The following is a 27,743-nucleotide window of genomic DNA, read 5'->3' as shown; positions in this document are numbered from 1 at the left end:
CCCAGGAATAAATGACGTGAGGCAACTACGCTCAAACAGGTTCTCTTATTCTGTTTAATTCTGTCGCTCGCTTTTGAGACCGAGTTGAGTAAGTTAATTGCTGATATATTTCGACTTGAAATTTGAGAAAGTTTTTTTTTTTTTTTGTTTTTTTGCGTGGGTTTTGTTGATAACAAGTACTGTGAGGAGGGGAAAAACACCACAAAATACTGTATAAACGAATGGCAGACAGAAGCAATGGTTAAGCAAGCTTGGGAAGTGAGAGGGAACGCCGGTTCGTTGCCGGTTGAAAGACCTAAACAGTAATCACCATGCTATGCTCGTCATAGACGTGTCGCGCTGAGTCTATGTACAACAACTTGTTCCGCAAATCGCTTGCTGCGAAAATCGAAACTCGCACTGCGAATCTTGAATCGCGTTCAAGTTCAGGAAATTCTCGTTCACATTCCTGTGTGTAAAATGAAAACCTCTAAAAGGCACCTGTGCAAATGCGAACTTTTCCAAACTACTAAAGTATAACATTTACTAGTAAGTCAATTACAGTTACTTTTTATTGAAATTGGAAAACGTGTTAAATTATTATCAAAAATCAAAAGAGTAGAATCGGCATGAGCGCAATCTTTCATCTAACAGAACATCATTAACTTAAATTTGAATTCAGCGACAATACAGGCGCATAGTTACATACACGTGTATAGTGATTGTGCGTTTGTGTTTATTGTAATTTGAATATGTGCTCATGGTGTGTTCATAGTGTGTCCAAAATACATAATTCCACTTGATCGTGTGCATTCAAATGAAAAATTAAGCGTGGATAGTGCTTTTGAAAGAGGCCACACAGACAAACATACCTATGAATGTACATTATATTTTCAATAAACGTACAAACACATACTCGTAGTAAGTATATTTCTACATATTGAATTATGTGACAAAGTGGCTTACGATTCTGATAAAATCTGATTTTGAAGACCGCTAAAAATTATTGTATAACTGGTTCGTACCAGTATTTAATTAAACGTAATATGGAAGAGGTGCCCTTAAAAATTCTGATCTCCGGTCGGTATGTAAAAAAGCCAAAAACACCAATGTATCTTCCGATATAAAATAATTAAATTAGTCAACTATAAGTTAACTTCAAAATACAGTGCGACTTTAGTTAACAAACAATTTTTCAAAGTGGCAAGTAAAATTTTACACGTTCATACATACATATGAAGGTGTTAACGTATTACCGAGTTGTTTTTATGTGTGTTTTAAATATAAATAATGATATGCAAATATTGCCCAGTACAGTTTTACGCTTTCTAGGCGTGCCTAAAGATCATTTTCGCAATTGCCATACATATAAATATGTAAAAATACAAACAAATTTAAATAAATTAGTCCATGTGTATGCATTCGACACGTTTTAATACGTAGATTATGGATTTTTTCAAGAACACGTTCAAAAAATGCCAGAAACTCCAAAAAATTAAAAAAAAAAAAATTAATAATAAAATGAAATAATCGCGTAAACAATCGACATAACCACAGCTTAGCCTTGACTTCAGTATTGTTGGAAATACTCAAAGCTTTGCGCCCAATTTCCTTTCCTGGGCTGTCACAAATACAAATTTCCATGCTGTGATGAGGGTCGTCTCTCATCTTCTAACTTTATTGGGCTAAATGAACATACATACTTGTGCACTAGAAAAACTATTGAGAGAAAGTTTAAGCAAGTTCCTTACATTCTGGATATTTTACCGCCCGCACTTGCATTTTTGTTGCAAAACTAATGCAAAAGAAAAATGTATCAATGCATTTGGCAGAATGCAAGTGTTCAGGCATTTCATAAATGATCTGATTAATCGTTGTCGCAATATATTAATTAGTTAAATTGGTGTAATTAAAAATACTTATTGGCAATAATTAACAAAATAAACTTTCTGACATATGTATGTATGTATGTATGTATATATTTAGAAATTTATTATCTCAGCGCGTCTTTAAGTGATCAAGCAAATGATTAGCTATTCAAATTAATACTCTCGTACATACCATACATATGCATGTACATACATATGTATGTACATACATATGTATGTACATTAGAGAGACTCAAAAATTTTTTTTTGTTTTTCGTTTGGCACTCGGAAAAATAGGTTCCTAGACACCTCTAAGAAAGCCTCTCCAAACATGAGTTTTTAATTGTAACGGGAAGGTCCTCCTACATACAGTTTTCTATTTTTTCTTATTATTAGATAGAAAAATTTATATCTCGCTTCCAACTACTTGAAAAAATACCTTGTTCCTTAGATTTTGTAGGAAATTGAATGCTCTACAAAAAAGGTCTATTATGATTTTTTCGTAAACCCAAACGTTTAAAAGATATTAACAGTTAAATTTTGATTATTTTTGGGAAATTTTTTTATTTCTTATGAATTTTATAACTCATTGAAAAAAAATTATTATGAATGATGAAACTTATAGGCTTTCTTAGAGGTGTCTAGGAACCTATTTTTCAGAGTACCAAACGAAAAAAAAAAAAATTTTTTTTTGAATCACCCTAATGTACATACATAAATGTATACTACATGTACATAGCAGAGCCACGAAAATACGAGGACTGCTCAGGCAGCACAATCACAATAAACAATTGGCAAAAATATATGTTTATAATTTTAAATTAATATCGAAAGCCCTAATTAAAATGAATTTTAAATTAATATCAAAAGCCCTGAAATGAATGCATTTTAGTATTATCTATAATACATTCAAATATATTGTAAAAAGGTTCGAATTCTATGAAGTGATAATTATTTGCAAATTCATTTACATTTAAAAATTTCCCTGTTGTGTTTTTAATGTCAGATGATTGCTTTATGAATTTTAAAAATTTAAAAACATTTCAGATCACTGATAAGCTAATCACATATTATTTTCCTTACCTTAATACCTATAATATGTATGGGTGTATGTGCATAAGTGTAGGGGCTTCCATTCCATTAACGCAAGTGCAGTGCTTTGGCTTAGATATAAGCCAAAGTATTAAAAGAAAATATTAGATCATACACAGATCTGGACAAATTTGCACTGCAGTACTCGGAACATACATATTTATGAAGCCAAACAAATATTTTATGGACACACATTTTAGAGATCTTATTAATTTATTTGATAACTTGTTCATTCTATACTTATTTGAATAAGCATGTACATACAATGTACATACATACATGTTATACAACCGACTATAAGAATATTTATTTAATATGAGGAAGGAAAATAGATTGCACATAGACAAATTTCTCATTTGCATGTGTGCACATTTCTTCGTTTTTTCCAAACTACATATAGTATATATGTATGTATGTATGTCTATGTGTGTATGTAAACGCAATATTTGAGCTCATATGCATACAAGATATATGTATATATTTATATATATGTATTAATAATTAAAGCTTTCAGATTTCTTCGGTTTATGTCCATTTAAAATCTGTCTCTGGGTGCTTACATACATATGTACACACAATTGAACTTTCAAGTTCACACACGTATCCATATATTGTATTAATGTATGTATAAGATATAGATAATTAACGTATGTCTGTATTTGCTTGTAAATATTATATTATATAGATGTATGTACATATATTGTTTCTATAAATTTTGCTATTAAACACTCCTTGTGTTTACACGGCAAAAACGCATACATAATCTTACATAAGATGGGGAACGATAGACAAGATATTTATATGCAACAGTGGCCCACGAAAGTATATCTGTATACATACTTACATATAATATGTAGATATGTATGTATATGAGTATTTTGAATACCTTAAAGTGTATGAGACTTCGACGAACTTTAACAGTTATACTAAATATCGATATATTAGAATAAACTCATAACGAGTAAGAATTATTATGAAACTTGGATTTAGGATATCATGGATAAATTATTCTTTTAAAGAAATTCAAAAGTAGTTTTCAAAGTATTCAAATAAATCCTAATGAAGGAACATGTATCCACGTTAAAATTAAAAAAAAAAACAAGTAAGGAAGGGCTAAGTTCGGGTGTCACCGAACATTTTATATTCTCGCATGATAAAGTGATAATCGAGATTTCATTATCCGTCATTTACATATTTTTCAAATACCGTATTTGTGTAAAGTTTTATTCCGCTATCATCATTGGTTCCTAATGTAGGTATATATTATACAGAGAAGGCATCAGATGGAATTCAAAATAGCGTTATATTGGAAGAAGGCGTGATTGTGAACCGATTTCACCCATATTTTGTACATGTCATCAGGGTGTTAAGAAAATATTATGTACCGAATTTCATTGAAATCGGTGGAGTAGTTCCCGAGATATGGGTTTTGGTCCATAAGTGGGCGACGCCACGCCCATTTTCAATTTTTAAAAAACGCCTGGGTGCAGCTTCTTTCTGCCATTTCTTCCGTAAAATTTAGTGTTTCTGACGTTTTTGGTTAGTCGGTTAACGCACTTTTAGTGATTTTCAACATAACCTTTGTATGGGAGGTGGGCGTGGTTATTATTTGATTTCTTCCATTTTTGAACCGTATATGGAAATGCCTGAAGGAAACGACTCTATAGAGTTTGGTTGACATAGCTATAGCAGTTTCCGAGATATGTACAAAAAACTTAGTAGGGGGCGGAGCCACGCCCACTTTTCCAACAAAATTACGTCCAAATATGCCCCTCTTTAATGCGATCCTTTGTGCCAAATTTCACTTTAATATCTGTATTTATGGCTTAGTTATGACACTTTATATGTTTTCGGTTTCCGCCATTTTGTGGGCGTGGCAGTGGGCCGATTTTGCCCATCTTCGAACTTAACCTTCTTATAGAGCCAAGAAATACGTGTACCAAGTTTCATCATGATATCTCAATTTTTACTCAAGTTACAGCTTGCACGGACGGACTGACGGACAGACGGACGGACGGACAGACAGTCATCCGGATTTCAACTCTACTTGTCACCCTGATCACTTTGGTATATATAATATCTGACTCTTTTAGTTTTAGGACTTACAAACAACCGTTATGTGAACAAAACTATAATACTCTCCTTAGCAACTTTGTTGCGAGAGTATAAAAATGTATATTCAATTCAACTATGAACTTACTTTCATTTAATGTTTAAAAGTATTTGGTGAGCTTTGAATAGCGTATCTTAAAGAAGAAAGTTTTCAGTAGACACTATACCAAGTCTTTTGATCATTACAAATGATATCAGTAAAATAACGGCTGTTTTTTTTAGACGTGGGGGTCTCAATGAGACAACACTATTTTCGAAGGAGGTCGTTTTGACTATATTTCTATTCAGTTTGGTTTGCCATTTTATAATGAACAGACTTACTACGAAACAACATTGCAAATCGGACAAATGTATTACTTTCTAAAACCAAATGGCCACCAATCATGATTTTCACAAAAAAATTTTCTTCAGTGATGCAGCTCTGGTTGGATGGGTACGATGGGTTCAAAAACAAAATTGTCGCATTTGAAGCGATGATAATCCACAAGCTATTGTTGAAACGCTGTTACATCCTCAAAAAGCCAATCATTGGTGCGAAAGGGAATGGAAGACGGCGCTCCTTGCCATACAGCGAAATCAATTTATTGAAGGAAACTTTTTGTGAGCGCCTTTTTGTGGAATTATGTGAAGTTGCTGGTCTATGGAGATAAGCCTGAATCAGTTGAAGGCTTGGGAGAGTATTCGGCGCGTTATTGCTGGCATACAGCCGCAATTGCTATAAAAAGTGGTCGAAAAATGGGCCTCACGACTGCAATTTATTCAAGCCAGCTGCGACGGCGACTTGTCCGAAACCCATTTCTTAAAAATATCATTTATATCAATTAAAAGTATAGGGGAAACCATTTATGAAATATGAAACTTTAAGAAACAAGTAATGAAATTAATACAATGTCAAAAAATAATAGTATATTAAATCACAAAAATTAATATAACAGATAAATTTAAAAGTTGCCGGCCTAAATTAGTAAAGCAAAATTCGTTTTTTTATTCAACAGAGATCCCTTCAAGCGTGATACACTGATTATGGCGACCTTCCAACTATTTGATACCATTTTTGTAGTACGATTTGTCCTTTGCTTCAAAACAGGCCTCAGTTATGGCGATCACTCCTTCATTCGACGAAAATTTCTTCCCTGCGAGCATTCTATTGAGACCTGAGTACAGGAAATAGCCACAATCCCCAATTCATGGATTTTTGTCATTATTTTCACTGGCATTGTCTCGGTGAAACAGGAATTTCTTTTCTTCAAATGCGGTCGTTTTTCGACTATTTCGTTCTTCAAACGCTACAAAGTATTATAGTTTTGTTCACCTAACGGTTGTACGTATCACGTAAAACTACGTTATCGAGATAGATATAGGGTTATATACATATATATAAATGGTCAGGGTGACGACAAAGGTTAAAATCCGGTTGACTGTCCGTCCGTGCAAGCTGTAACTTAGTGCAAAAAAAGTTCGAGTTCGTAGATGGGCGTAATCAGATCACTGCCACGCCCACAAATCGTCGTTACCGAAAACTTATAAAGTGCCATAACTAAGCACCTAATTAAGATATAAAACTCATATATGTGCACAGGGGATCGCAGTAGCCATGAGCACCTGTGAGAAAAACATTTTGGAAAAGTGGGCGTCGCCCCTCCCTCTAATAAGCTTAATATCCATATCTCCTAAACGGCTTAAGTTACAACAACCAAATTCGCTCAGCGCAAATATTACAAAAACTCCTTACCTATGGTGTGAAAATGGATAAAATCTGATGAAAATCCTGTTCACTCCCCATATAAAATTTTAAATTAAATTTTACCTCCAGGATGGTATTAGAGAGCTCTATGGGTGAAATCCCATATCTCAAGCCCCGACTAAGCGATTTCCACAAAATTTGGTTTGTTGCATTTTTTTCATATTTCTATGTCACGTTATGGGAGGATGGAGTCATGTGTAGATGTGAACGAGGAAAGATCTCTGATCGCCATTCACCTGGAAGTGGCCAGAAATGATTCTTTTACATATGGCTCAAGCAGCTCACGACTTCCGGTCTTTGACCAAGTATCCTCTGGTTAGCCTAAGAACATCCGTTTGAAACCGAGTTAAAGTGAGATGGCGAAACATCCCCTCTACAGGGTTGTGTGCTGGGTTTGGTACCCGTCACGTAAACAAACGCACCCAATGAAAAAGAACAACCAGCCTCGGATGAGAACCCCTTTGATGACGACCATGGCAAACGAATTAAGTACTACGATTTGAGGGCATGCACCTGGAATGTCCGGTCCCTTAATTCGGAAGGTGCCGCTGCCCAGCTGGTTGATGTCCTCGTTAGAGTGAAGCAAATTTGGTGTGGGATTCGTGGTGGGAAAGAGAGAGTCCGTCGCCGAGTACAGTCATTCACCCCGGTGGAGGAACGTCTAGCCACAATCCGCATCAAAGCGAAGTTCTTCAACATACCGCTGATTTGCCCACGCCCCGATGGAAGAGAAGGACGATGTGACCAAAGATGCCTTCTATGCGCTCGGAGCGCACCTATGAAAGCTTCCCCCGCCACGATATCGAAATCGTGCTTGGCGACTTTAAAGCCAGTGTGGGCAAAGAAGGTATCTTTGGCACTACGGTCGGTAAATTCAGCCTCCACGATGAAACATCCCCAAATGGATTGAGACTGATCGACTTCACCGGACCCGAAATATGGTCATCTGTAGTACTAGATTCCAGCATAAGAAAATGCATCGAGCCACCTGGCTGTCTCCGGATCGAAAAACCATCAACCAGATCGATCATGTTGTGATAGACGGAAGATACGTATCCAGTGTTCTAGACGTGCGTACACTCCGAGGTCCTAACATCGACTCGGACCACTATCTTGTTGGAGCCAAGATTCGCACCCGCCTCTGTGCAGCAAACACCAGGAAGGTTCGACATCGAGAAGCTGCAATCACAACAGAGGGCCGAACGATTTTCTACTCGATTTACCCTATATCTATCTCTTTTGGTTTTAAGAGATACAAACAACCGTTAAGGAACAAACACAAAACTTTCTAATTGTGTTCCTTGGCTTTATTGGTTGGTATTGCATGTAGGTGGATTCAGCCTTATGTTAGATTGATTTTAATATAAATAAACCGGATAAGAAACTAAGTGATTATATACCGTACATGGTTATCAGATACCACATATGATATATTATTTCGTCGAATAACGAATATCGAATTCTTTACTTGTATAACATAAAGTGTTGTCAACATCTCAAAGTACCTTTTGCCCCGGTTTTGTTCATTTCAAGAGAGTACTATAATTGGCGTTAATTTGTTCTAATTAACATAACTTATTAAAAGGATATTTTTGTTCCTTCTTCAACGAGCTTAACAAACCCTTAGAGGCAATATTTGTGGGCGCATAGTTTGAATAAAATTCTTATGTATTAAAGTTATTTTCGCATGTGTGTCATTATGTGCAATCTAATATATATCGTAGAATCTACAAATTATATTTTACACACTACAAACACTTCTTTGTACGCTCATATCTGAATGTATTATAAACAGAATATTGCACATAAGTCGCACAATAGTCATAAAAGTATATCACACGTCTGCAAGGTCTACAAATTGTCTTAATTGGCATAATTACACCACATAACACATTCTCAATTCTATATATTTGTTGTATTTCATTGGCTCAATGTGCTTATTTCAGATTAATTCATGGAGACAGTGAAGAATCTGTACGCTGTTCATATTGCTCCGTTTTGAATGAGAACGACTTACGTATATCTTTCGAAAATACCTGCACCGATTCTCTAGTAACTGCATTCGATGATGAGGCTTTATTAATATGCGACCAAGGAAACGAAATGGCAAGAACAAAGGTTTATTTTACGTTAATATTGCAGGGTCCATCCATATCACATCCACAATCAATTACCGTATCTAAAAAATCTTTAAAAATCTCATACATCACAAATTTGTTTTTATTTTGTCGAAATTCTACATAATTTTAACTTATAATTAAGTAAATCTCTACCTCTTCATGAATCAATTAATAACTGTTATTGCATTTGCATATTATGAATAGGTTCACTTTGATGACGTGTCGTTATACGGGACTCCGAAAGAGGAGCCAATGCCTACCATCCCCGTCGTTTCCGAAAAAGTTTCTGCGAATTTCCTAAAAAGTCAATTGCAATCATGGTTTCAACCGACAGACAATCGGTTGGCTATGAAATTATTCGGCAGCCGGAAAGCGCTAGTCAAAGAAAGAATTCGCCAAAAAACTTCCGGACACTGGGTAATTCATCCTTGTAGTTCATTCAGGTTTGTATTCACACAGAAATGTGTTTAAAACATTCATTATTAATCGTATCTGCATATTATATTTTAGATTTTATTGGGACCTTTGTATGCTTTTATTATTAGTAGCAAATCTTATAATCCTGCCAGTCGCAATATCATTCTTTAACGATGATCTGAGCACAAGATGGATTGCCTTCAACTGCCTAAGTGATACAATTTTTTTAATAGATATTGTAGTCAATTTTAGAACAGGTGAGTTAAGACCCTCTCATTACAATACAGAAGTAAGCGTTCTTATATCTATATACAATATATATAGTATAATCACATATGTATGTACATCACGATGAAAATTTATTTCAATAAACATACAAGTATTGTGACAAAAAAGTAACCGGAAAATGTAAATAAATCAAAAAATAGCTAATTATTCATAAATATACCCACCAGATGTAATACATTTATACCAACGATTTTTCCAGTCCTCGAAAAAGTTTTCATAATTACTTTTTGGGAAAGTCTTCAGCTCCTTCAGTGAATTTGATCGATGATCGATCGATGATTGATCGGTGGTATTCATTGGGTTTTTGCCTTTAAATTCGCTCACAATCAGGGCACAATGCGATGGTGCATTATCATGGTGTAAAATCCATGAAATCCGGAATTCGAACGATCAAGCATGTCCAAAAACAATTTTGTACGGTACACTTTTTGAAAAAAAAAAAAAAAAATTTTAACATTATCGGGTTGTCGAGTCGAGGAAAAACGTGTTTCATACCCAAAATATCCACCAAAATCAATCTCTCTCTCTCTCTCTCTTGTCATCTCTCTAACACGTCTTCTTCTTCTTTACGGGCGTAGACACCGCTTACGCGATTATAGCCGAGTTGGCGCCTACTCAGTCCGAAGTAACACCTGTTGGCAAGAGTTATTTTGCGTTGGATTTCGAGGCCGACATTGTTGTTGCTGTTAGTGTTGGTTCCAAGATAGACGAAATTATATACATCTTCGAAGTTATGACTGTCAACAGTGACGTGGGAGCCAAGTGCGCCGACTGTTTGTTTGATGACAGAAGATATTTCGTCTTGCCTTCGTTCACTGCCAGACCCATTTGCTTTGCTTCCTTATCTAGTCTGGAGAAAGCAGAACCAACGGCGCGGATGTTGAGGATGATATCAATATGCGTCAGCAGCTGTACACTCTTATAAAAGATTGTACCTGCCCGATTAAGTTCTGCAGCTCGAATTATTTTCTCCAGCAGCAGATTAAAGAAATCGCACGATGAAGAGTCGCTTTGTCTGAAGCCTTGTTTGGTATTGAACAGCTCGGAGAGGTCCTTACTGATCTTGACGGAGCTTTTGGTATTGCTCAACATCAGTTTACACAGCCGTATTAGTGTTGCAGGGATACCAAATTCAGACATCGCGGCATAAAAGCAGTTCCTTTTCGTGCTGTTCAAAGCAGCTTAGAAATCGACGAAGAGGTGGTGTATGTCGATTCTCTTCTCACGGGTCTTTTCCAAGATTTGGCGCATGATGAAAATCATCGGCACGTATTGTGGCCGATCGTAATGTTGCGAGGTAGGCAATCTGTTTTCTCTCCGATGCGACATCGCAACGGTTTCGTTTGCAGCTGTACGTTAGGTGCTTGAAAGGCCGTCCTATAGTTCCCTTATACCGAGTTGCTGATGAGTGTTCTTAGAACGCAGGAGTGCAAGCAGAGTAGAAAATCGTTCGTCTGTCTGTTGTGATTGCAGCTTTTCGACGTCGAACCTTCCTTGTGATTGTTGACGTGCGTTTTTTGCTGCACAGAGGCGGGTGCGTTTCTTGGCTGCAACAAGATAATGGTCCGAGGCGATGTTAGGACCTCGGAGTGTACGCACGTCTAGAACACTGGATACGTATCTTCCGTCTATCACAACATGATCGATCTGGTTGGTGGCTTTTCGATCCGGAGACAGCCAGGTAACCTGATGAATTTTTCCATACTGGAATCTAGTGCTACAGATGTCCATATTTTGAGCCCCGGCGAAGGCGATCAGTCTCAACCCATTCGCGGATGTTTCCTCGTGGGGGCTAAATTTACCGATTGCGCCAAAGATACTTTTCTTGTCCACCCTGGCGTTAAAGTTGCCAAGCGCGATTTTGACATCGTGGCGAAGGCAGCTTTCAAAGGTTCGCTCAAAGCGCTAATAGAAGGAATCTTTGGTCACATCGTCGTTCTCTTCCATCAGGACGTGGGCGCAAATCAGCGATATGTTGAAGAACCTCGCTCTGATGCGGATTGTAGCTAGAGGTTCATCCACCGGGGTGAATGACAGTACTCGGCGACAGAGTCTCTCCCACCACTAATCCCACACCGAATTTGCGCTCCTTTATATGACCACTGTAGTAAATGCCACAAGGACCTCCTCGCCTAAGTCCTTATCCCATCCATTGCATTTCTTCGACGGCAGTGATGACAGCCTTCACTCTAACGAGGACAATAACCAGCTGGGCAGCGGCACCTTCCCAGTTGAAGAGGTCGCAGACCGTCCAGAACAAGGCATGTCTTCAACGATCTATCGACTGTCTTTGAAGGCTTTATACCACTCGAAGGCTTATGTTAATGACAAAACTGAATCACCGCAAGCCGCTTTAGGGAAGATATATTTATGAAACTAAGGCCTTGTGCCAATAGCAACAACAATAACAAGTTCTTCAATATTTCAAGCGCCCCTAATACTTACAAAGGCTCTAACCCATAACCGCAAACAACAAAAATTTACTTAAAATTATACTTATTTTTGAAACTGAAACAACCGAGGCCATCGCCTTGTGATTAGTAACCAGCCTATGTACTTATAGTACTTCAGGTTTATCATTAACAAAGTAACAAAGTAAATTTCAGACTAAATATCACTGTTTAATTTGCAACAGTATTTGATGAAAATAATTTATTTTTACTTATATCTAGACGATTTGGTAAAGTTTCTTACCTTTATTGTTTAAGGCGACGTGAATAAATATTGAAATATTCTGTAAGTTTAAACTAAGTAATACATATTTCTTAAAAAATGAAGTACACAAATGCACATATAGTATATACATTATAATACTTATTATATATCTTCATCACAGGTATAATGCAGCAAGACAATGCAGAACAGGTTATTCTGGACCCTAAGCTTATAGCCAAGCATTATTTAAAAACATGGTTTTTTCTGGATTTAATATCGTCAATCCCACTTGACTACATTTTTTTGATTTTCAATCAAGTAAAGGAAAATATTTTCTCTTTAATGGAAAGGAAGTTTTAACGACATATTCAATTTTATAGGATTTCTCCGATTCTTTTCAAATACTTCATGCCGGACGTGCTCTACGTATTCTTCGTCTAGCTAAGTTACTTTCTTTGGTTAGGTTGCTACGTCTGTCCAGGCTTGTGCGATATGTCTCACAATGGGAGGAGGTATATGTAAGTATTCACAATTTGATTTCGATTTATAAACCGTAATTTGTTAGCATTCCTAATGTTCTAATCACATATGGTTCTATATTGAATATGTATGTATTATACATTTCGTATTAGATATTTATGTATTGATTGGAATAGGACTAATACACAACTTTTAAGCGCATATCAAAACAGTCATACCCTATGTGTTAGGATTATTGAGAATGCCAGTCAACTTGCTATCATCTCTTAGTGCCACGCCTCAAATTTAACATGGAGGCACTACAGTATAAAACGCATAATGAAATATATTAGGAAGGAAGGAATTTTTAAATAATTTTATTTTGTTGTAGAGTTCAGTAAAAATGTGGAAGAGCATATACTTTCCATAATGCCAACAATTTTTACTACGTCCATAAATGATGTTTGCTTTTGTATCATGGTTTTTTGTTCGTCGACAATTGATATCCCATTTAATATTTGTTTTCATTTTCAATACTTAAGTATTTATATAAAATTTATAAAAAGTAGTTTACAGTGGGTTATACGATAGCCAAATAACATTACTACCAACATTCCATCTTCAAATCTCATAACACCATTTAAAGCTTGAACTGCCAGTTGTACGTTTCGGTTACTAATTGGGTCTCTCTAAAATCGCAATATATATGTATATACATATGTATAATTAGGGTAATATGTATAATGAGGGTAATATATGTATGTACATACATATATATAAACTTAATTGTCGTTTACTTATTTCGTTTCCTTGTTAATGCTGTGCTCGTAGAAAAAGCTAAGTAACATAGTTGCCTACTAGGCTTTGACTGGTGTTTACGCTCAGTAACAGTAAAATTGTCAAATTATTACAAAAATAATCCCTAGACACTATTTTATCGTTCGGTGTAGTGGAAAATATGTTGAAAATAATTTTTTTTATTGTTAAAGGGACATTTTCCGACTAGCAAAACTGCGTCAAACCCTGTTGAAATATTAAGCATTTTCTTCTTCAAGAATCCTAAATTCGAACAAAAATGGTTGTACTATTTTTTATAATAACTTAATATTCTTAATTAAGTATATTCGCACAATCGAATTTTGTGTCGAACTTTCATCTTTGTTCGGAGATCAATAACACTACTTTGCATTCATTTTGCGACTGTGATGTTAGAGGTTATTTCTTGCTAATTTTGGGTTGCTAAAACCGAAAATTATAGTAAAAATTTCCTAACACGTAATGTTTCTTGTGTTGTGGCCAAGTGGTGTGAGCATCCAACAACCATCAATTGCTAAAATGACAAAAACAAAAACAACTGTACGTGATGGGAAATTTTTGAACTCAAATTTGTAATCAGGACACCTCAAATACCGCGCATACCTCTTAGCATATCATTCGCAAATGTTTTCTGGAGATTTGTTGGGTAGTGTAATTTATTAAACATAATAAAATTATAGGCTCCCTTGTGCAGCATAAAATGTAATAATTATAGTAATGTGTAGCCTGCGATTAAAAAGTAAAAACGTGTTTTTAAATAATCGTTAGTGATAATTATTTATTATCAGTATTTTTAATATTCACCATGTCTTAGCTTACATATACATATATCAGAATATTGTATTTCAAATGTTTCATATTATTTTATCAAGCATATACATACATACATACATATTTTCTTAAAATAGGTTGCTTAAATTATATATTCCTTATGTAATTTTTAGCGTATATCGAAAACGTCATGAAAGGAGTTATATCTGAGTTTCCTATCATGAACGAAACATAATAAAGAAACTAGTTAATCGAGGCGTGGCAGTACCGATTCCTGTGACTAATCACTACACAAATATTAACTAAAAGCAAATATATAAATACACTTACATGTAAAAAACAAAATTTTAAACTTTTGACACGATATTCTTCCTTCTTATTTTCATTTCGAACGTGAAAACCGATTTATCTACTTACTCAAATACTCTTATAAGAAAAAAATGTTTCCTACAAGTGCTTCAAGAGTATTGCCAAACATCACTCTAAGTGATCGTTTAGAGACATTCGTACGAAACATTTTAAAAGGGTTCTAGATCTTATGCTGCCTTTATAAACCCATCTTTGTAATTTTCGCAAGAAAAATAATGCAAATTGCCAAGAACTGAGCAGATACTTATTACCATAGTTGAATAGTTGGTTCAACCTGAGGCTCAATTATGTCCTCAACAGATATTCAACAGGGAACTTAAACAACAAATAAACTTAGTAGAAGTATTTGTTTACATACTTACATACAAGAAATTTACGCAGATATTTTTTGAAATGGGTGTACAAGAATATCAATACAATACAAAACACAAATTTATGTATGATTTCAAAATATTTGCACATATACATACATACATACGTAGTAGAGACAAGCCACCGGTTATTAATTTTTATGTAAAACGGAGCAGAGCAGTCAGATGCTCAGCCAACAACAATTCGAAACCACACTTTGTATGTTTGAACACTTAAAGAAAGATAACACTTAAAGTAGCATTGCCTTATGTTCAATTGAGAATTGCGATGCCAACATCACTTTTGTCAGAAACAAATGAAAATAATACATACATACATACATATATGCCAATATGATAAATATTTAATTATTCTATTTAAATTAATAAACGAGAAATATGCAACAAGAAAATTAGCTTATCGGGGATTATGTGTATGTATGGTTCTAGATTCTGCAGAATCTGCAAAAAAAAAGTGCTGATCGAAGAGGGAGAATGCATAGAAAAGACAAAGATGGCTTGACTAAAAGCAACCTCATTTTGAAGGTAACCCAACCAACAATATTCAACAACTTTTAAATGCAACCCATGATTGATTAATTCATTATGATTGATTGATTAATTGATTGCTATTATACATAGTTAAATATTATTAAATCACTAACGAGGAATGGTTTACCCTATTTCTGTTTTAAATAGTATCGAATTTGATTTTGTTAGTTAACATGATTGCTTCCTTTTGATTTCACAATATTTACTAAGTCTGCCTTTTAGATTGATGAAAACCTATTTTGATGCATAAAAATTACAACTGCTTCTTTACTTGTAACGCACTTACTTACTCACACAGTACTTATTCTAAGAATGTATATTATTGGTGGCGTGGCGATGAAACACAACATTTATTCCCCAAGGCGGTGTTCAAAGTTCGAACAGCGTACACACATGGATACATATGCACATATGTACATATGTATATTCTTAATAATTTAATGTGCTGAGTAGTGCATACAAACAAACGCATATGTATGTATGTACTGCCAAAAACCATGATTGTAGAATCGGAATGTGGTGGCATCGACTTTTGGGGTAATGTTGGTTCGTTAAAGACCATGACCAGCCTTTATAAATGCTTTTGCTTCGTTTAAACACACACAAAGTATGTGCATACATATGTATGTACAGACATGTACTTACCCATATACAATTAGCGCTTACACAAAAAACCAAGAAAATAAGTTGTGTAACTTAACGCCACACAATTAATTTATTGTATAAAACATGTGTACAAAAGCATACATTTCCACACATACTTACATACAAACATACCTTTTACGCAGCCGTATGCATAGTTACGCTTTTGTACAAAGGATTTTTAATGCTTTACGTTATGCTTTCATTGGGTTCAGTTCATTTCTGTTCGATCCAGTTCGCCTTCGATTCATAAAAACTCTTTACATGCTTTAATTGAATTATCCATAAAATGGGAATCAGTCCGCGAATCCGTGTAACACTTTTTTTCTTTCCTTTCATCACATACATATGCTGTATACATGTGTACGTGCATACATACATACATATAATTAAATCATTCATATTTCTGTTTACCAAATTTACGCTTACGCGCATTACAAAAATGCTCTTGTTGATTTTTGCTAATATTCAAACAATTTGCTCCCAGCGTAAGTCAACTACATACTGCATACTTACGTATACATATATCGTATGTAATGAACGTATGTACATATTAATATTGCATAAGTCTCGTTTTTATGTATTTTATTGTATTGTAATTATTACATGTAATTGCGCAGCGCCGTGATCCACCAAGCTTTTATTGTGCAGCTTAATTTAAGCGACATTGTACATACATACATACATATGTACATATAACTGTTAAATTTCCAAAATAGATTTATTTTAAGCTTACGAAAGCGCACCTAACGTAGCTTTTACAATGCTTACGTTTTTTTTTCTTTTTTCAAATATTGTACTACAAATGCTTATCAGTAATATGTAAATATTTTGGGATTGTTTTAAGTTTTTAGTGAAAATAAATAGGTAGGTACTTTATTTGCAAACCTTGATTTCATACCTTTTTCTTATGCTCACTTTCTAATCAAAATACGCGTACAACAGCTTATAGGTCTGTCACTGATCTTACATACATATATATTTGTAATGAGTATTGAGTGTTACTAAGAACCACGCCCGAGAAAGACTGATATATATCACATTATAACTGCTATAATTCTCTGAAATATAAATGTCTAAATTTTAAGATTTCTAAATATGGAACTTCAAATAAATGATGTGAATTTGATACTAAAATGAATGAAATTGGAATTCGCCCCTAGTTTCGCATATCAATATAATGATATGAATGTTACGAATATATGTATGTAGTACATACATACCAGGAGCGTTCCAAAGTAAACAGGACTTAAAAAAAAACATAACAAATGGTTTTTCGGCAAAATCAATTTATTTTATTCAAAATAGTCTCCTTCTGCTTCAATACAGCTTTTTGCACGGTCCAAAAGCATATCGAACGAGTGTTTTAGCTCGTTGGCCGGTATGGCCGTCAGTATGCCGGTGCAAGCCTTTTGAATGGCCTCTACGTCTGCATAACGCTTTCCTTTCATGGGCAAATGCAATTTTCCCAAAAGGAAGAAATCGCACGGTGCCATATCAGGTGAATACGGGGAGTGGTTAATGGTTAAAATGTGATTTTGGTCAAATAATCGTTCTTCGAATGTTGGATTCTGAGCAATTTTTGGTCGTCAGTCAATTTGTGCGAAACAAACCGTGCACACACCTTTCGTAAGCCCAAATGTTCGGTCAAAATGCGATAAATCCATGTTTTGGAGATGTTCATTTCTGTTTGCATGAATTTCAATGATGACTTCGGCTGATTTTTGATGAATTCACGCACAGTTTCGATGGAATTTCCGGTGATCACGGATTTTGATTGACCCACATGTTGATCGTCGTTTATGCCCTCACGACCACTTTGAAAACGTTGAAACCACTCGTGCACTCTGCTACGGGATAGGCAATCATTGCCATAAACTTGTTTCATCAATTGAAACGTTTCGGTAAAAGTTTCACCAATTTTTATTGTTTGCTCTTTGTTCGTAGCTCATTTTCGCACCGATAACACAAACATACTGACACTTAAAACGCAATAACTTCACTTCGAATATATGAAATGTCATGACAACTGGACAATCTCACTGGACAATTGATAAAGATAGCAGATTCTAACGCACTAGTCGACATGTAGATGGCGCCACCATCCTGTTTACATTGGAACGCACCTTGTATATTAGTTAATATCTGAGATATCTAAATAAAAGTATGTTTTCTCAAGCATAATGAGGTTCGGAGGCACAAAGGATGAAATCGGTCTAGATCTTACCCTGCCACGTTTTTCAACTAAAAGGACACCTGACACCAGTTTTGTTTCATGGACTGAAAAGATTGTATTATTTTAAGGAAAACCGGAAAAGATTGCTATCGAAGCCGAGACAACGAATATAGTGGTTTTCAAAGTGTTCGAAAACTTTTTCCTCGAAAAATCGTTTTGAGTACTTTTTCACTTTTTTCCGTAACAACCTCTTTTGAACGCCCGTTCATGATTTTTAGTGCTCATATGACCTGTACGGAATTTAGTTAACCATTTACGAACGATTGCTGTTATAAGGAAATTAAGGAGTTCAGAAAGGACTTATATACCATTTATCATATTTGAAGCATTCATTAAATCTTTCAATGCAAATAATTAGCTCTCAACTCTGTGTAAAATTTAATAATTTGGACTTAAAGGACATCAGTGACATATGTATATATAGATACAATAAGTGCTCATATAATTTATTTATAAGTATGTCTTTACAACTAAATAGTTCTCTGCACACTTGTAAATTTGTACCCGTACCGTTTAAGAATAATTTTAATGGTTAAGAACTGTTCGAGGCTTATTTTAACTGAACAAATACTTATTTTTGGGTTTAGATATGTATGCACATATATTTTGACAATAGTTACGAGTTTCGACAATAGCGCTTTCTAGCTCCCAAAAAGGTCACTTTCTTGTATTTAAATTATTGATAACATTTAATAAGGTCAATGTGAATTAATCAACTGTTTATAAAGCTAGAGGCTCGTTGTTCCATTACAGCAACCTATTTAATAAGTAGATATGTATGTATACGGCAAAATTGTTTGTGATGATACTACTGATGTTTTGCTCAAATGCTAAATTTATGCATTTACAACATTTTTGGTTATTGGTAAAAATATTTTCGCTAAAAGAAACTTCTTAATTGTTGCAAATGTGTGTTTTTTTGTTGTGGAATAAATGTGCGAAGGGCAGAATATTAGTACTTGAGCATAGCATTTCTAGAATGTTATTTATTTAGTTTTTCTTGTTCAGTTGTAATTACTGTGTTTAACTCTTGTATTTTCACATTTTTCACTTGTACTTAATGTTGTACAACAATGAATTATGCATAAGTTCATTTGCTTACGAAGGGTTTTGGATTGATGTACATCTTTTCAGTTCCTTAATATGGCATCTGTTTTTATGAGGATCTTCAATCTGATTTGTATGATGCTACTTATCGGCCATTGGAGCGGCTGTTTGCAGTTTTTAGTGCCAATGCTACAAGGTTTTCCATCGAACTCATGGGTATCGATTAACGAGTTGCAGGTAACCCTCCAAAGAGCATTTTGCTTGTTGTCCCCCACTTTTTTGCTCTTCTTTTTGTTGTTACGAAAATATAATTTGATGTCGTGATTTGATTTAAGGAGTCGTATTGGCTAGAGCAGTATTCATGGGCTTTATTTAAGGCGATGTCTCATATGCTGTGTATTGGCTATGGCAGGTTTGTCCCTATATATCCATAAAAACTGTGAATATACCTTTTTTTTTGTAGATTCCCACCGCAGTCATTGACGGATATGTGGCTGACAATGCTTTCGATGATATCAGGAGCCACATGTTATGCACTCTTCTTAGGTCATGCGACCAATTTGATACAGAGCTTGGATTCTAGCAGGCGGCAATATCGTGAAAAGGTGAAACAGGTGGAGGAATACATGGCCTATCGGAAGCTACCACGTGACATGCGCCAAAGAATTACTGAGTATTTCGAGCATCGATATCAAGGAAAGTTTTTCGACGAAGAATGTATACTTGGGGAACTGAGTGAAAAACTGCGAGAGGATGTAATAAATTACAACTGTAGGTAAGTGATCAGGAATTAATATGAATGTAGTTAAATTCCCAACAACAAGTTTAGTGATATGCAATACTGAAGGAAATTGCTAACTCTTTATGTACTTTGTTCAATTGTACACCAACCAATATCTGCGTGAAATTATGTGTTTTTAAATGAAAAGAAAGTTGAATTTATATTCTGTTGAAAATTATTTGTTTGCGATTTTTCTACATTTTTTTTTTCAATGTAACGCAGCTTGATAAACAACATTTTTTGGTTTCTGTTTCGGTGCGTAAATGTGCAGAGAAGATGGTTATCTAACTCGTCTAACGCCACGTATATCTGGCCATGTGGAAAACATGGCATTTAGAGATTTATGCCACACACTTCTAGCGACTATCCTTTTGTCCTGTTGATTGTCATCACAAATGCAATTTTCCCTGGAAACTGAATAGGTTTGAACTGAAATTGCAAATCGTTGGAACTCAAAGGAATTCGTAGAAACAAGGAATTTGGCCCCGTGTATTCAATAGCTGCGTCACAATCAGTCGGGTACACAGTTTCGGCGCATGAAGATTGGAAAACATAATAATGACAGATCCAATTTTGAGGCGCAAATTTTGCCTCGGCATACCAAGCCTCTCTAAAGAATTTAGAAATTCCACTAGATAATTCACGGCTTCGTCTTTATTGTCAAGACGATCGGAATTTTCCCGTTTCCAATTCTTAACGAATACGATGTAAAATGTCTTCGGCAATGTCATTTTTGTTCGTATTCCAAAATTGACGCAGATTTGAAGGCTGATATGTTGAAATGATCATCGCGAAAAGTGTGCGAACTTCAGTGGCATGCGAAGTAGCTAACGAATCGTCCATCATTTGCATTCGAGTGATTATCATGTTCTAGCAATTGTAATTGCTGGCATGCTTCTCAAAAAGTTGCACACACCGGATCATTCACAGTACGCAATGACTCAAATGAAGTTGAACCGCGTACATTAATCAATAGCAACCGAAGGTAGAAGCAATCGTCGTTTTTCGGGTGGATTGTGTAAATTCGTCCTAAGGCATTACTTGAGAACACACCTGCATGTCCATCTACCGGTTGATTGTCCATGAACCATATTGGTTTTCACCACTTCGTATAATTCTTGACATATCTCTATATCAGGAATTTCCGCAGAAATGATTTCATGAATTTGATCCGGTGTAACCACTATCCACCAAACATCGTAGCTGTTGTTTGAAAAGCCGTGCTGTGACATCGTGACGATCTTGCTGATTGATCGCGATTAATTAATTTCGTAATCTATGGCCATTTTGCATGTGCTTTGGGCTGCCAATGTACTCGTACTATATGTTGATGGCAAAAAAAACGTCGACTGATATTAGCGCGACCTCTTCGTGACATCGTAACAAATTCCAATCTGTAATTGATCACTTTGTATGAAACACACTTAAAAATTTCACTGAATAATTTTCAATAATTTACCTTTTGAATAGCCGAAATAAAGAAAGCAAACAACAGAAATTGATCGATTCAAATAATTTACAAAGAAATCAATTGGAAGACAAAACAAAAAAAGTAAAGAAGTAAATATTGTATGAAAAAGTCACTTTTTGGAAATGTACGCTCGTAAGTCGGTTAAAAATGAATATATTTTTTTTTTTACAAACCATCCTCATTGGTTTCCCTTCAAAGTGGTTCAAGCCATTTTCATTTCATATAATGGTTTAGTCGGCTATAACGAACAGACAAAACCCCAACTTATTTTTGTATATAAGATTTGATATATTATTATTATTGAGAATCCTGTTTTTCTAGAAATATTAGCTGTCTTCAATTCGCCAGTTCTCTGCTCGCATCTGCTCTCTTTTCACAAAAATTTCATATAAAAGCAACAACAAGGCTATCAAGTTGAATTCCTGCTAGAGAGTATGCGAATACCTCATTAATGTGTAATTATAGCCGCTATCTTCGGTGCATATTTTAGATCAGTTTTACTATTGTGAATAGTTCAAATGACAAACGAAAATACGAATTTCTCGTATTTCTTTGTATTTCTCCAACTTAAGGTTTAAAATCAATAGTTTAATTTATATTAAACAAAAACAATGCTTTTTAACCTACAGAATTTTTGCCACTAAGAAAGAATCATAGCACTATTACGCACACATCAGAAGACATTTTAGCGCAGGGTTGCACCGCAAGTGTTGCCTGTTTGCTTGAGCATCTGGTATAGTTTGAATCAGCTACTGCTTGAGTAGTTATTATGGCATTGTGTAAGCAGTGTAAATAAACTAGTGTACAATATATTTATATTCTAACACTATTTATTTACATTAAACTTATTTCTGTATTTTTTGATTCATCCAAATATAATATACTATATACATATATTTATGAATTCCTTTCATTTACAGATCTCTCGTTGCGTCTGTGCCTTTTTTTGCAAATGCTGATTCAAACTTTGTTTCTGATGTCGTAACGAAACTAAAATATGAAGTTTTTCAACCCGGTAAGATGAGATAATTTAAGTACATTGTATGTATTAATTATATATGAACAAAATGCTCAAAAAAGTTCATTCAAAGAAGCAATGTAAAGCGATTTTAATTCATTCAGTAACTTCTAATATTTTCTTATAGGTGATATTATTATAAAGGAAGGAACCATTGGAACCAAAATGTATTTTATTCAGGAAGGTGTGGTTGATATTGTTATGGCGAACGGAGAGGTATTTCCACAATCTACTTGAAACTTCTATATTTTCATTTTTAAACAATAAAAAAAGTTAACTTCAGTGTAACCTCCAGAAATGTATTCTTTATAGCGTAGAGAGTATAAAAAGCTCTTTATCTTGATTTTGTTCGATCAGTTTGATTGGCAGCTATATGCAATAGTAGTCCAATCTGACCAATTTGTTGTTTTTTTTTTGGCGCAAAGGCATGCTGTATCACAGAAATATTTTGCCCGAATTTCAATACAAAAACTCACAGATTAACCAATATGTTTGGTAAAAAATCAACCATATATACTGGTGCCCACATATTTGGTGTCTGGGTTCTTGAAATTTTGTAGTCTAATTTCGACATTTTATGAGCATGAGATTAAAAACCTTTAGAACGCTGTTTGTGAATAGTTTCACTGTGATAACTTAATTCATGTCTGATTTGCATACTGTAAAGTGAAAGAATCTATCAGACCTTAAAAGTTTGTTATACAAAAAGTAGGCGTGGTTGTTATTGAATTTCATCCTTTTTTACAGTCAATGATAAAAATTATTGGGTAACCTCATAGACCAAATACGGTTGAAACTGGTTCCGTAGTTCCTGAGATATGCGATTTCACCTGAAGGTGGGTAGTGCCACGCCCATTGTCCAATTTTTACACAGTCTGCTATAAAGTCCTATTGGTGTATCGCATTTATCAAGTGACTTACCACATTTTTAGCAATTTTCAACATATCTGTTATATAGGGAGGAGGCGTGAATATAATCTGATTTTACCCATTTTCACAGCATATAAAGAGATCCTAAAAAAGTTTGGTTAATTTAGCTTTAGAGGTTTGAAAGTATCATTTAGGAGGCGGGACTAACCAACTTTTGAAAATATTTTAGTCAACAGGTGTCCATCGTACTGCCATACAAACTGATCCCTTGCCTCACATTACAGTTATGTGTCTTAATTTAGTTCTTAATTATGGCCATTTTTAAGGTTTTCATTTATTGACGTGTATGGCCTCGATCTAAAACAAGCATATGTTCCAAGTTTGATAGATTTTAAAATTTTACTAAATACGAACAGACGGACGGCCCGAAATTCAATTATAAAACAATCCTTAGCTAAACAAAGCTATTATACTCTTTAGCAACATGTTGTGAGAGTATAAAAATATTCCGAAATAATTCAACTTGCAGTATTCGAAGAAACCGAATAAACTAAGCTGAAGTTCACTTAGACTTAGTTACTTGTATGCAACTTCAGCAATGTTGGAAGATATTATGTTAGGGATATTCATCATTCTTTGAAAATTTCAGCATATCTGAGAAGAATAAATTATATTAACAACCAGCGGCAAGATAAGCAGCATTACCTCCATGAACTGCAACAGATTTGGTGCTCTTTTCTGAAAATAGATTAACTAAAATTAATGAATAGATGGAATTTCCGCTATTTATTAGTGAATAATACTCACATTTCAACAAAAAAAACTCTATTTGGGAACGAATTTGATTACAAATCACAAAATTCCGATTGGGTAGAATCAAAATACGGTTGCACATGTGTGTATGTTTTCATAAAAAACTTCAACTGGGTTGGAGTTTCGGTAGCCGTGACTTGTTGCGTTCATATTTGATCAGCTCGAAGTGCATCAAATGATGGCAGTCGACAGCAAACTGTTTTCAAAATCTTCATTCGCTTGCAAAAAATAAAATCTGCCAAATTCTTACCGTATACATATATGTACATACCGTATGTGGCAAGCTTGACTACATTTCTCTTTCTTAACTAACCAATTTATATGAATGTAGATACATATTTAAAATCTGTATTACTGTACATTATATGAAAATGATAAGCGCTTTTGGTTTCCTAGGTTGCGACTTCACTTTCTGATGGCTCATATTTCGGTGAAATCTGTCTATTGACGAACGCAAGGAGAGTAGCCAGTGTACGCGCGGAAACGTATTGCAACTTATTTTCTTTAAGCGTGGATCACTTCAATTGTGTTTTGGATCAATATCCATTGATGCGCAAAACTATGGAAACCGTTGCTGCAGAGCGCTTGAACAAAATCGGAAAGAATCCAAATATTATGCAACAAAAGGATGAGCAAATTAGTAATCCGGAATCAAACACTATAACCGCAGTAGTGAATGCGTTAGCAGCCGAGGCGGACGACTGCAAGGACGAGTAAGTTTTTTATACATTCCAATATAACTTTTGAGGAATGAAATATGCCAAAAACAAAATTTAAATTTATGACCACATTTCTCTGATGAGCTTCGATCTACATAGTATATTGTTGTCAAATATGTTTCTATTGGACTTTCAGCGATATCGATATCAAGGAGAATTTGCTTCATGGCTCGGAATCAAGTTTCACGGGGCCAGTACAAACGATACGAGAAGGGTTGCCGAGGCCCAGAAGCGGCGAGTTTCGTGCTCTCTTTGAGGGAAATACCCCATGACACTGAAGCTTGGAGCGAATTGGTACATAGCAAGAACAAGTAATGCAATAACAACTATTGCATTTGCAATACCGAGGGCGACTACGACGAGAAACAATATGATAAAGCATCGGAAGGATGTACATACATACACACAACCTTATTACGTGATGAACACACAAAGAGAAACACTTGAACATATTGTTAATGTGTCGTTATGATGCAACTAATGTCCTCAGCAATTAATCATAATTTCAGCTCCGCTAACTGTGATGACTTTAATAATAAGAATCGAAATTTGAAAACTGGTGAACTAACTCTACTACATACAAAATTCATACATACATACATGCATGAAAATAACTTAATACATATAAAGAATCGACAAAACCCATGATAATTATAATTAAATAAAATGTAGTAAATTAATGAAAACCAAATATATATATATATATATATAAATATGTATATCTATAGAATACAAATAACTCGCTAGTGTACAGGTTATTTAAGAAAAAAACGACGACGATGGCGACTCGAAGAGACTTCAAACTACACTATAGAATTATAAATGAATTTGAGAAAAAAATAAAATAAAAAATCCAAAAAAATTAGAATCATAAACCAAAAAGGCATTAAACAACCCTACCTACCAAAACATGCAAACAAAGCAAGTTGCATGTCTAGACACGCTGCATTGCAATTATTATTACTGTTAAAGCCGTATTAAAACTTATAAGTTAAATTAATTTACACATTGACATTGAAATATATAGTAGATAAAACGCAGCCTGAGCAATGAAACAAAAAGACCAAAACAAGCAAGGAAAGTATATAAATACAATTAGAAATAGTGTGATCAACTAGTGACATACCTACTTGCATACCAAAAACAATACATCCTACCAACATGCATTCAAGCAATACAAACCAACCACCCCAAAAACAAAAAAAAAAAAAAAACAACTAATAAGCATTGATACATACTCGTATGCATACAGATATACACTTACCTGAAGCAAATAGAAGAAATAAATAAAATGTAAAAAAATTGCATTCATTCAAATTGAAACAGTACATTGAATGTAGAGAAATGTTTTCTTTTTATAGCAAGCTGTTATATTTTTTTAGTTAAATTGTAATATTGCAAGTTGTATTTGTTTAAACTAAGATCAGAGCGAAGTACTCATAACAACTGAACTCAAAAAGTTAAGGACACATGTTGGGCATATGAAAGCACAAAGAGACAAATTAATGGGTATCTTAGTATTTTATTACACGTAAACTAATAAAACCAGAAGGACAACCTTTGCCTTGAAACGAATGACATTTTATTTATTTATATCCAAAAACTTCATCCCTTCGTAAGAAAAAGATTGGACGAACATTATATTTAATTTCTTCAGAACATATCGGATGAGGTATGATTTCTGCATTAGACGTGAATTCACTTAAACCTTTAAATTTGAGCGCGACTTGGATGGATTTTCATATACATATGTATGTACTTCACTTAAGTATTGCATAACACCTGGCACTTACCACCTAATTGCAATTTACGGAATATTTTATGGGTGACTAAAGTCGGGCGATTTTCTGAATTCCCTTTCACTGCATATTTTCAAATTCTTGTACACTTCATTTACATAATTTTTCCATTATACATGTTTGCCCTATGCATCATTTTCTAAAATATTTAAATTTCTTATAGATATTTGTATACATATTTGCATGTTAGGTACAAGTACTCGTATATCCAAAAATATATGATAAAATTAAAGTTTTCGAACATCTTGTAAATATTCGTATGAAACCGAGCGAAATTACAACTATGGAAATAAACTAAAAAGGCAAACGATATGCCTAGCATCGAACTGTTACGAACAAGAAAACAAAGCGTGCCACCTGAGACAAGCAACATGCTCCAAACGTCTTACCCCATCGTCCCCTCGTCATCCCCTCATCTACAACCTACATCTACAATCTACAAAAAATCCAGTTTGAGCAACGAAAGAGTCCCCGCGTGAACACAGTCATAGTACATAAGAGTTTAGGCTAGAATTGTCAGTAGGGCCTTAAGAAACCTTAACAGAGTTGGGTAATTAACCTGTGATAGGTGAATTGCAGAGTTATGAGGATATTCGCCAAACGGTAACTTTGTTCTGTGTTTTGAAAAGGTATACAATTATGCTGTAAACAATTTTACAAAAAATTTTAATAATAGAGATTCAAATCAAAAATTTACAGATTTATTATTAACTGATAACCCAGTCTACTACTACGCTACTTGCTCTAGATATACA

The 27,743-nt window shown here is 34.7% G+C and overlaps 1 protein-coding gene across 8 annotated transcripts in view; it reads left to right on the top strand.

Annotated features, from left to right (window-relative positions):
• LOC126756486 (uncharacterized) overlaps positions 1 to 26,764 on the top strand; it is a 64,572-nt gene extending 37,808 nt beyond the window's left edge. For 2 of the 8 annotated variants that reach the window (XM_050469564.1, XM_050469565.1), the window contains 13 exons: positions 8,742 to 8,913; positions 9,120 to 9,358; positions 9,426 to 9,589; positions 12,457 to 12,601; positions 12,658 to 12,793; positions 15,491 to 15,586; positions 19,605 to 19,754; positions 19,853 to 19,929; positions 19,981 to 20,292; positions 22,690 to 22,784; positions 22,915 to 23,003; positions 24,867 to 25,183; positions 25,326 to 26,764. In XM_050469564.1, the coding sequence (XP_050325521.1) occupies positions 8,742 to 8,913; positions 9,120 to 9,358; positions 9,426 to 9,589; positions 12,457 to 12,601; positions 12,658 to 12,793; positions 15,491 to 15,586; positions 19,605 to 19,754; positions 19,853 to 19,929; positions 19,981 to 20,292; positions 22,690 to 22,784; positions 22,915 to 23,003; positions 24,867 to 25,183; positions 25,326 to 25,461 (2,128 nt within the window). In that variant the 3' untranslated portion in view covers positions 25,462 to 26,764. Of the gene's footprint in view, positions 1 to 8,741; positions 8,914 to 9,119; positions 9,359 to 9,425; positions 9,590 to 12,456; positions 12,602 to 12,655; positions 12,794 to 15,490; positions 15,587 to 19,604; positions 19,755 to 19,852; positions 19,930 to 19,980; positions 20,293 to 22,689; positions 22,785 to 22,914; positions 23,004 to 24,866; positions 25,184 to 25,325 lie in introns of all 8 variants that reach the window. The other 6 variants (XM_050469568.1, XM_050469567.1, XM_050469566.1 and 3 more) reach the window with 6 other exon arrangements.
• The last annotated feature ends 979 nt before the right edge of the window (positions 26,765 to 27,743 follow it).

Source organism: Bactrocera neohumeralis, chromosome 4 (genome assembly GCF_024586455.1).
Source record: "Bactrocera neohumeralis isolate Rockhampton chromosome 4, APGP_CSIRO_Bneo_wtdbg2-racon-allhic-juicebox.fasta_v2, whole genome shotgun sequence".
NCBI classification, from domain to species: domain Eukaryota; kingdom Metazoa; phylum Arthropoda; class Insecta; order Diptera; family Tephritidae; genus Bactrocera; species Bactrocera neohumeralis.
This window is presented reverse-complemented; position numbering and strand designations above follow the sequence as displayed.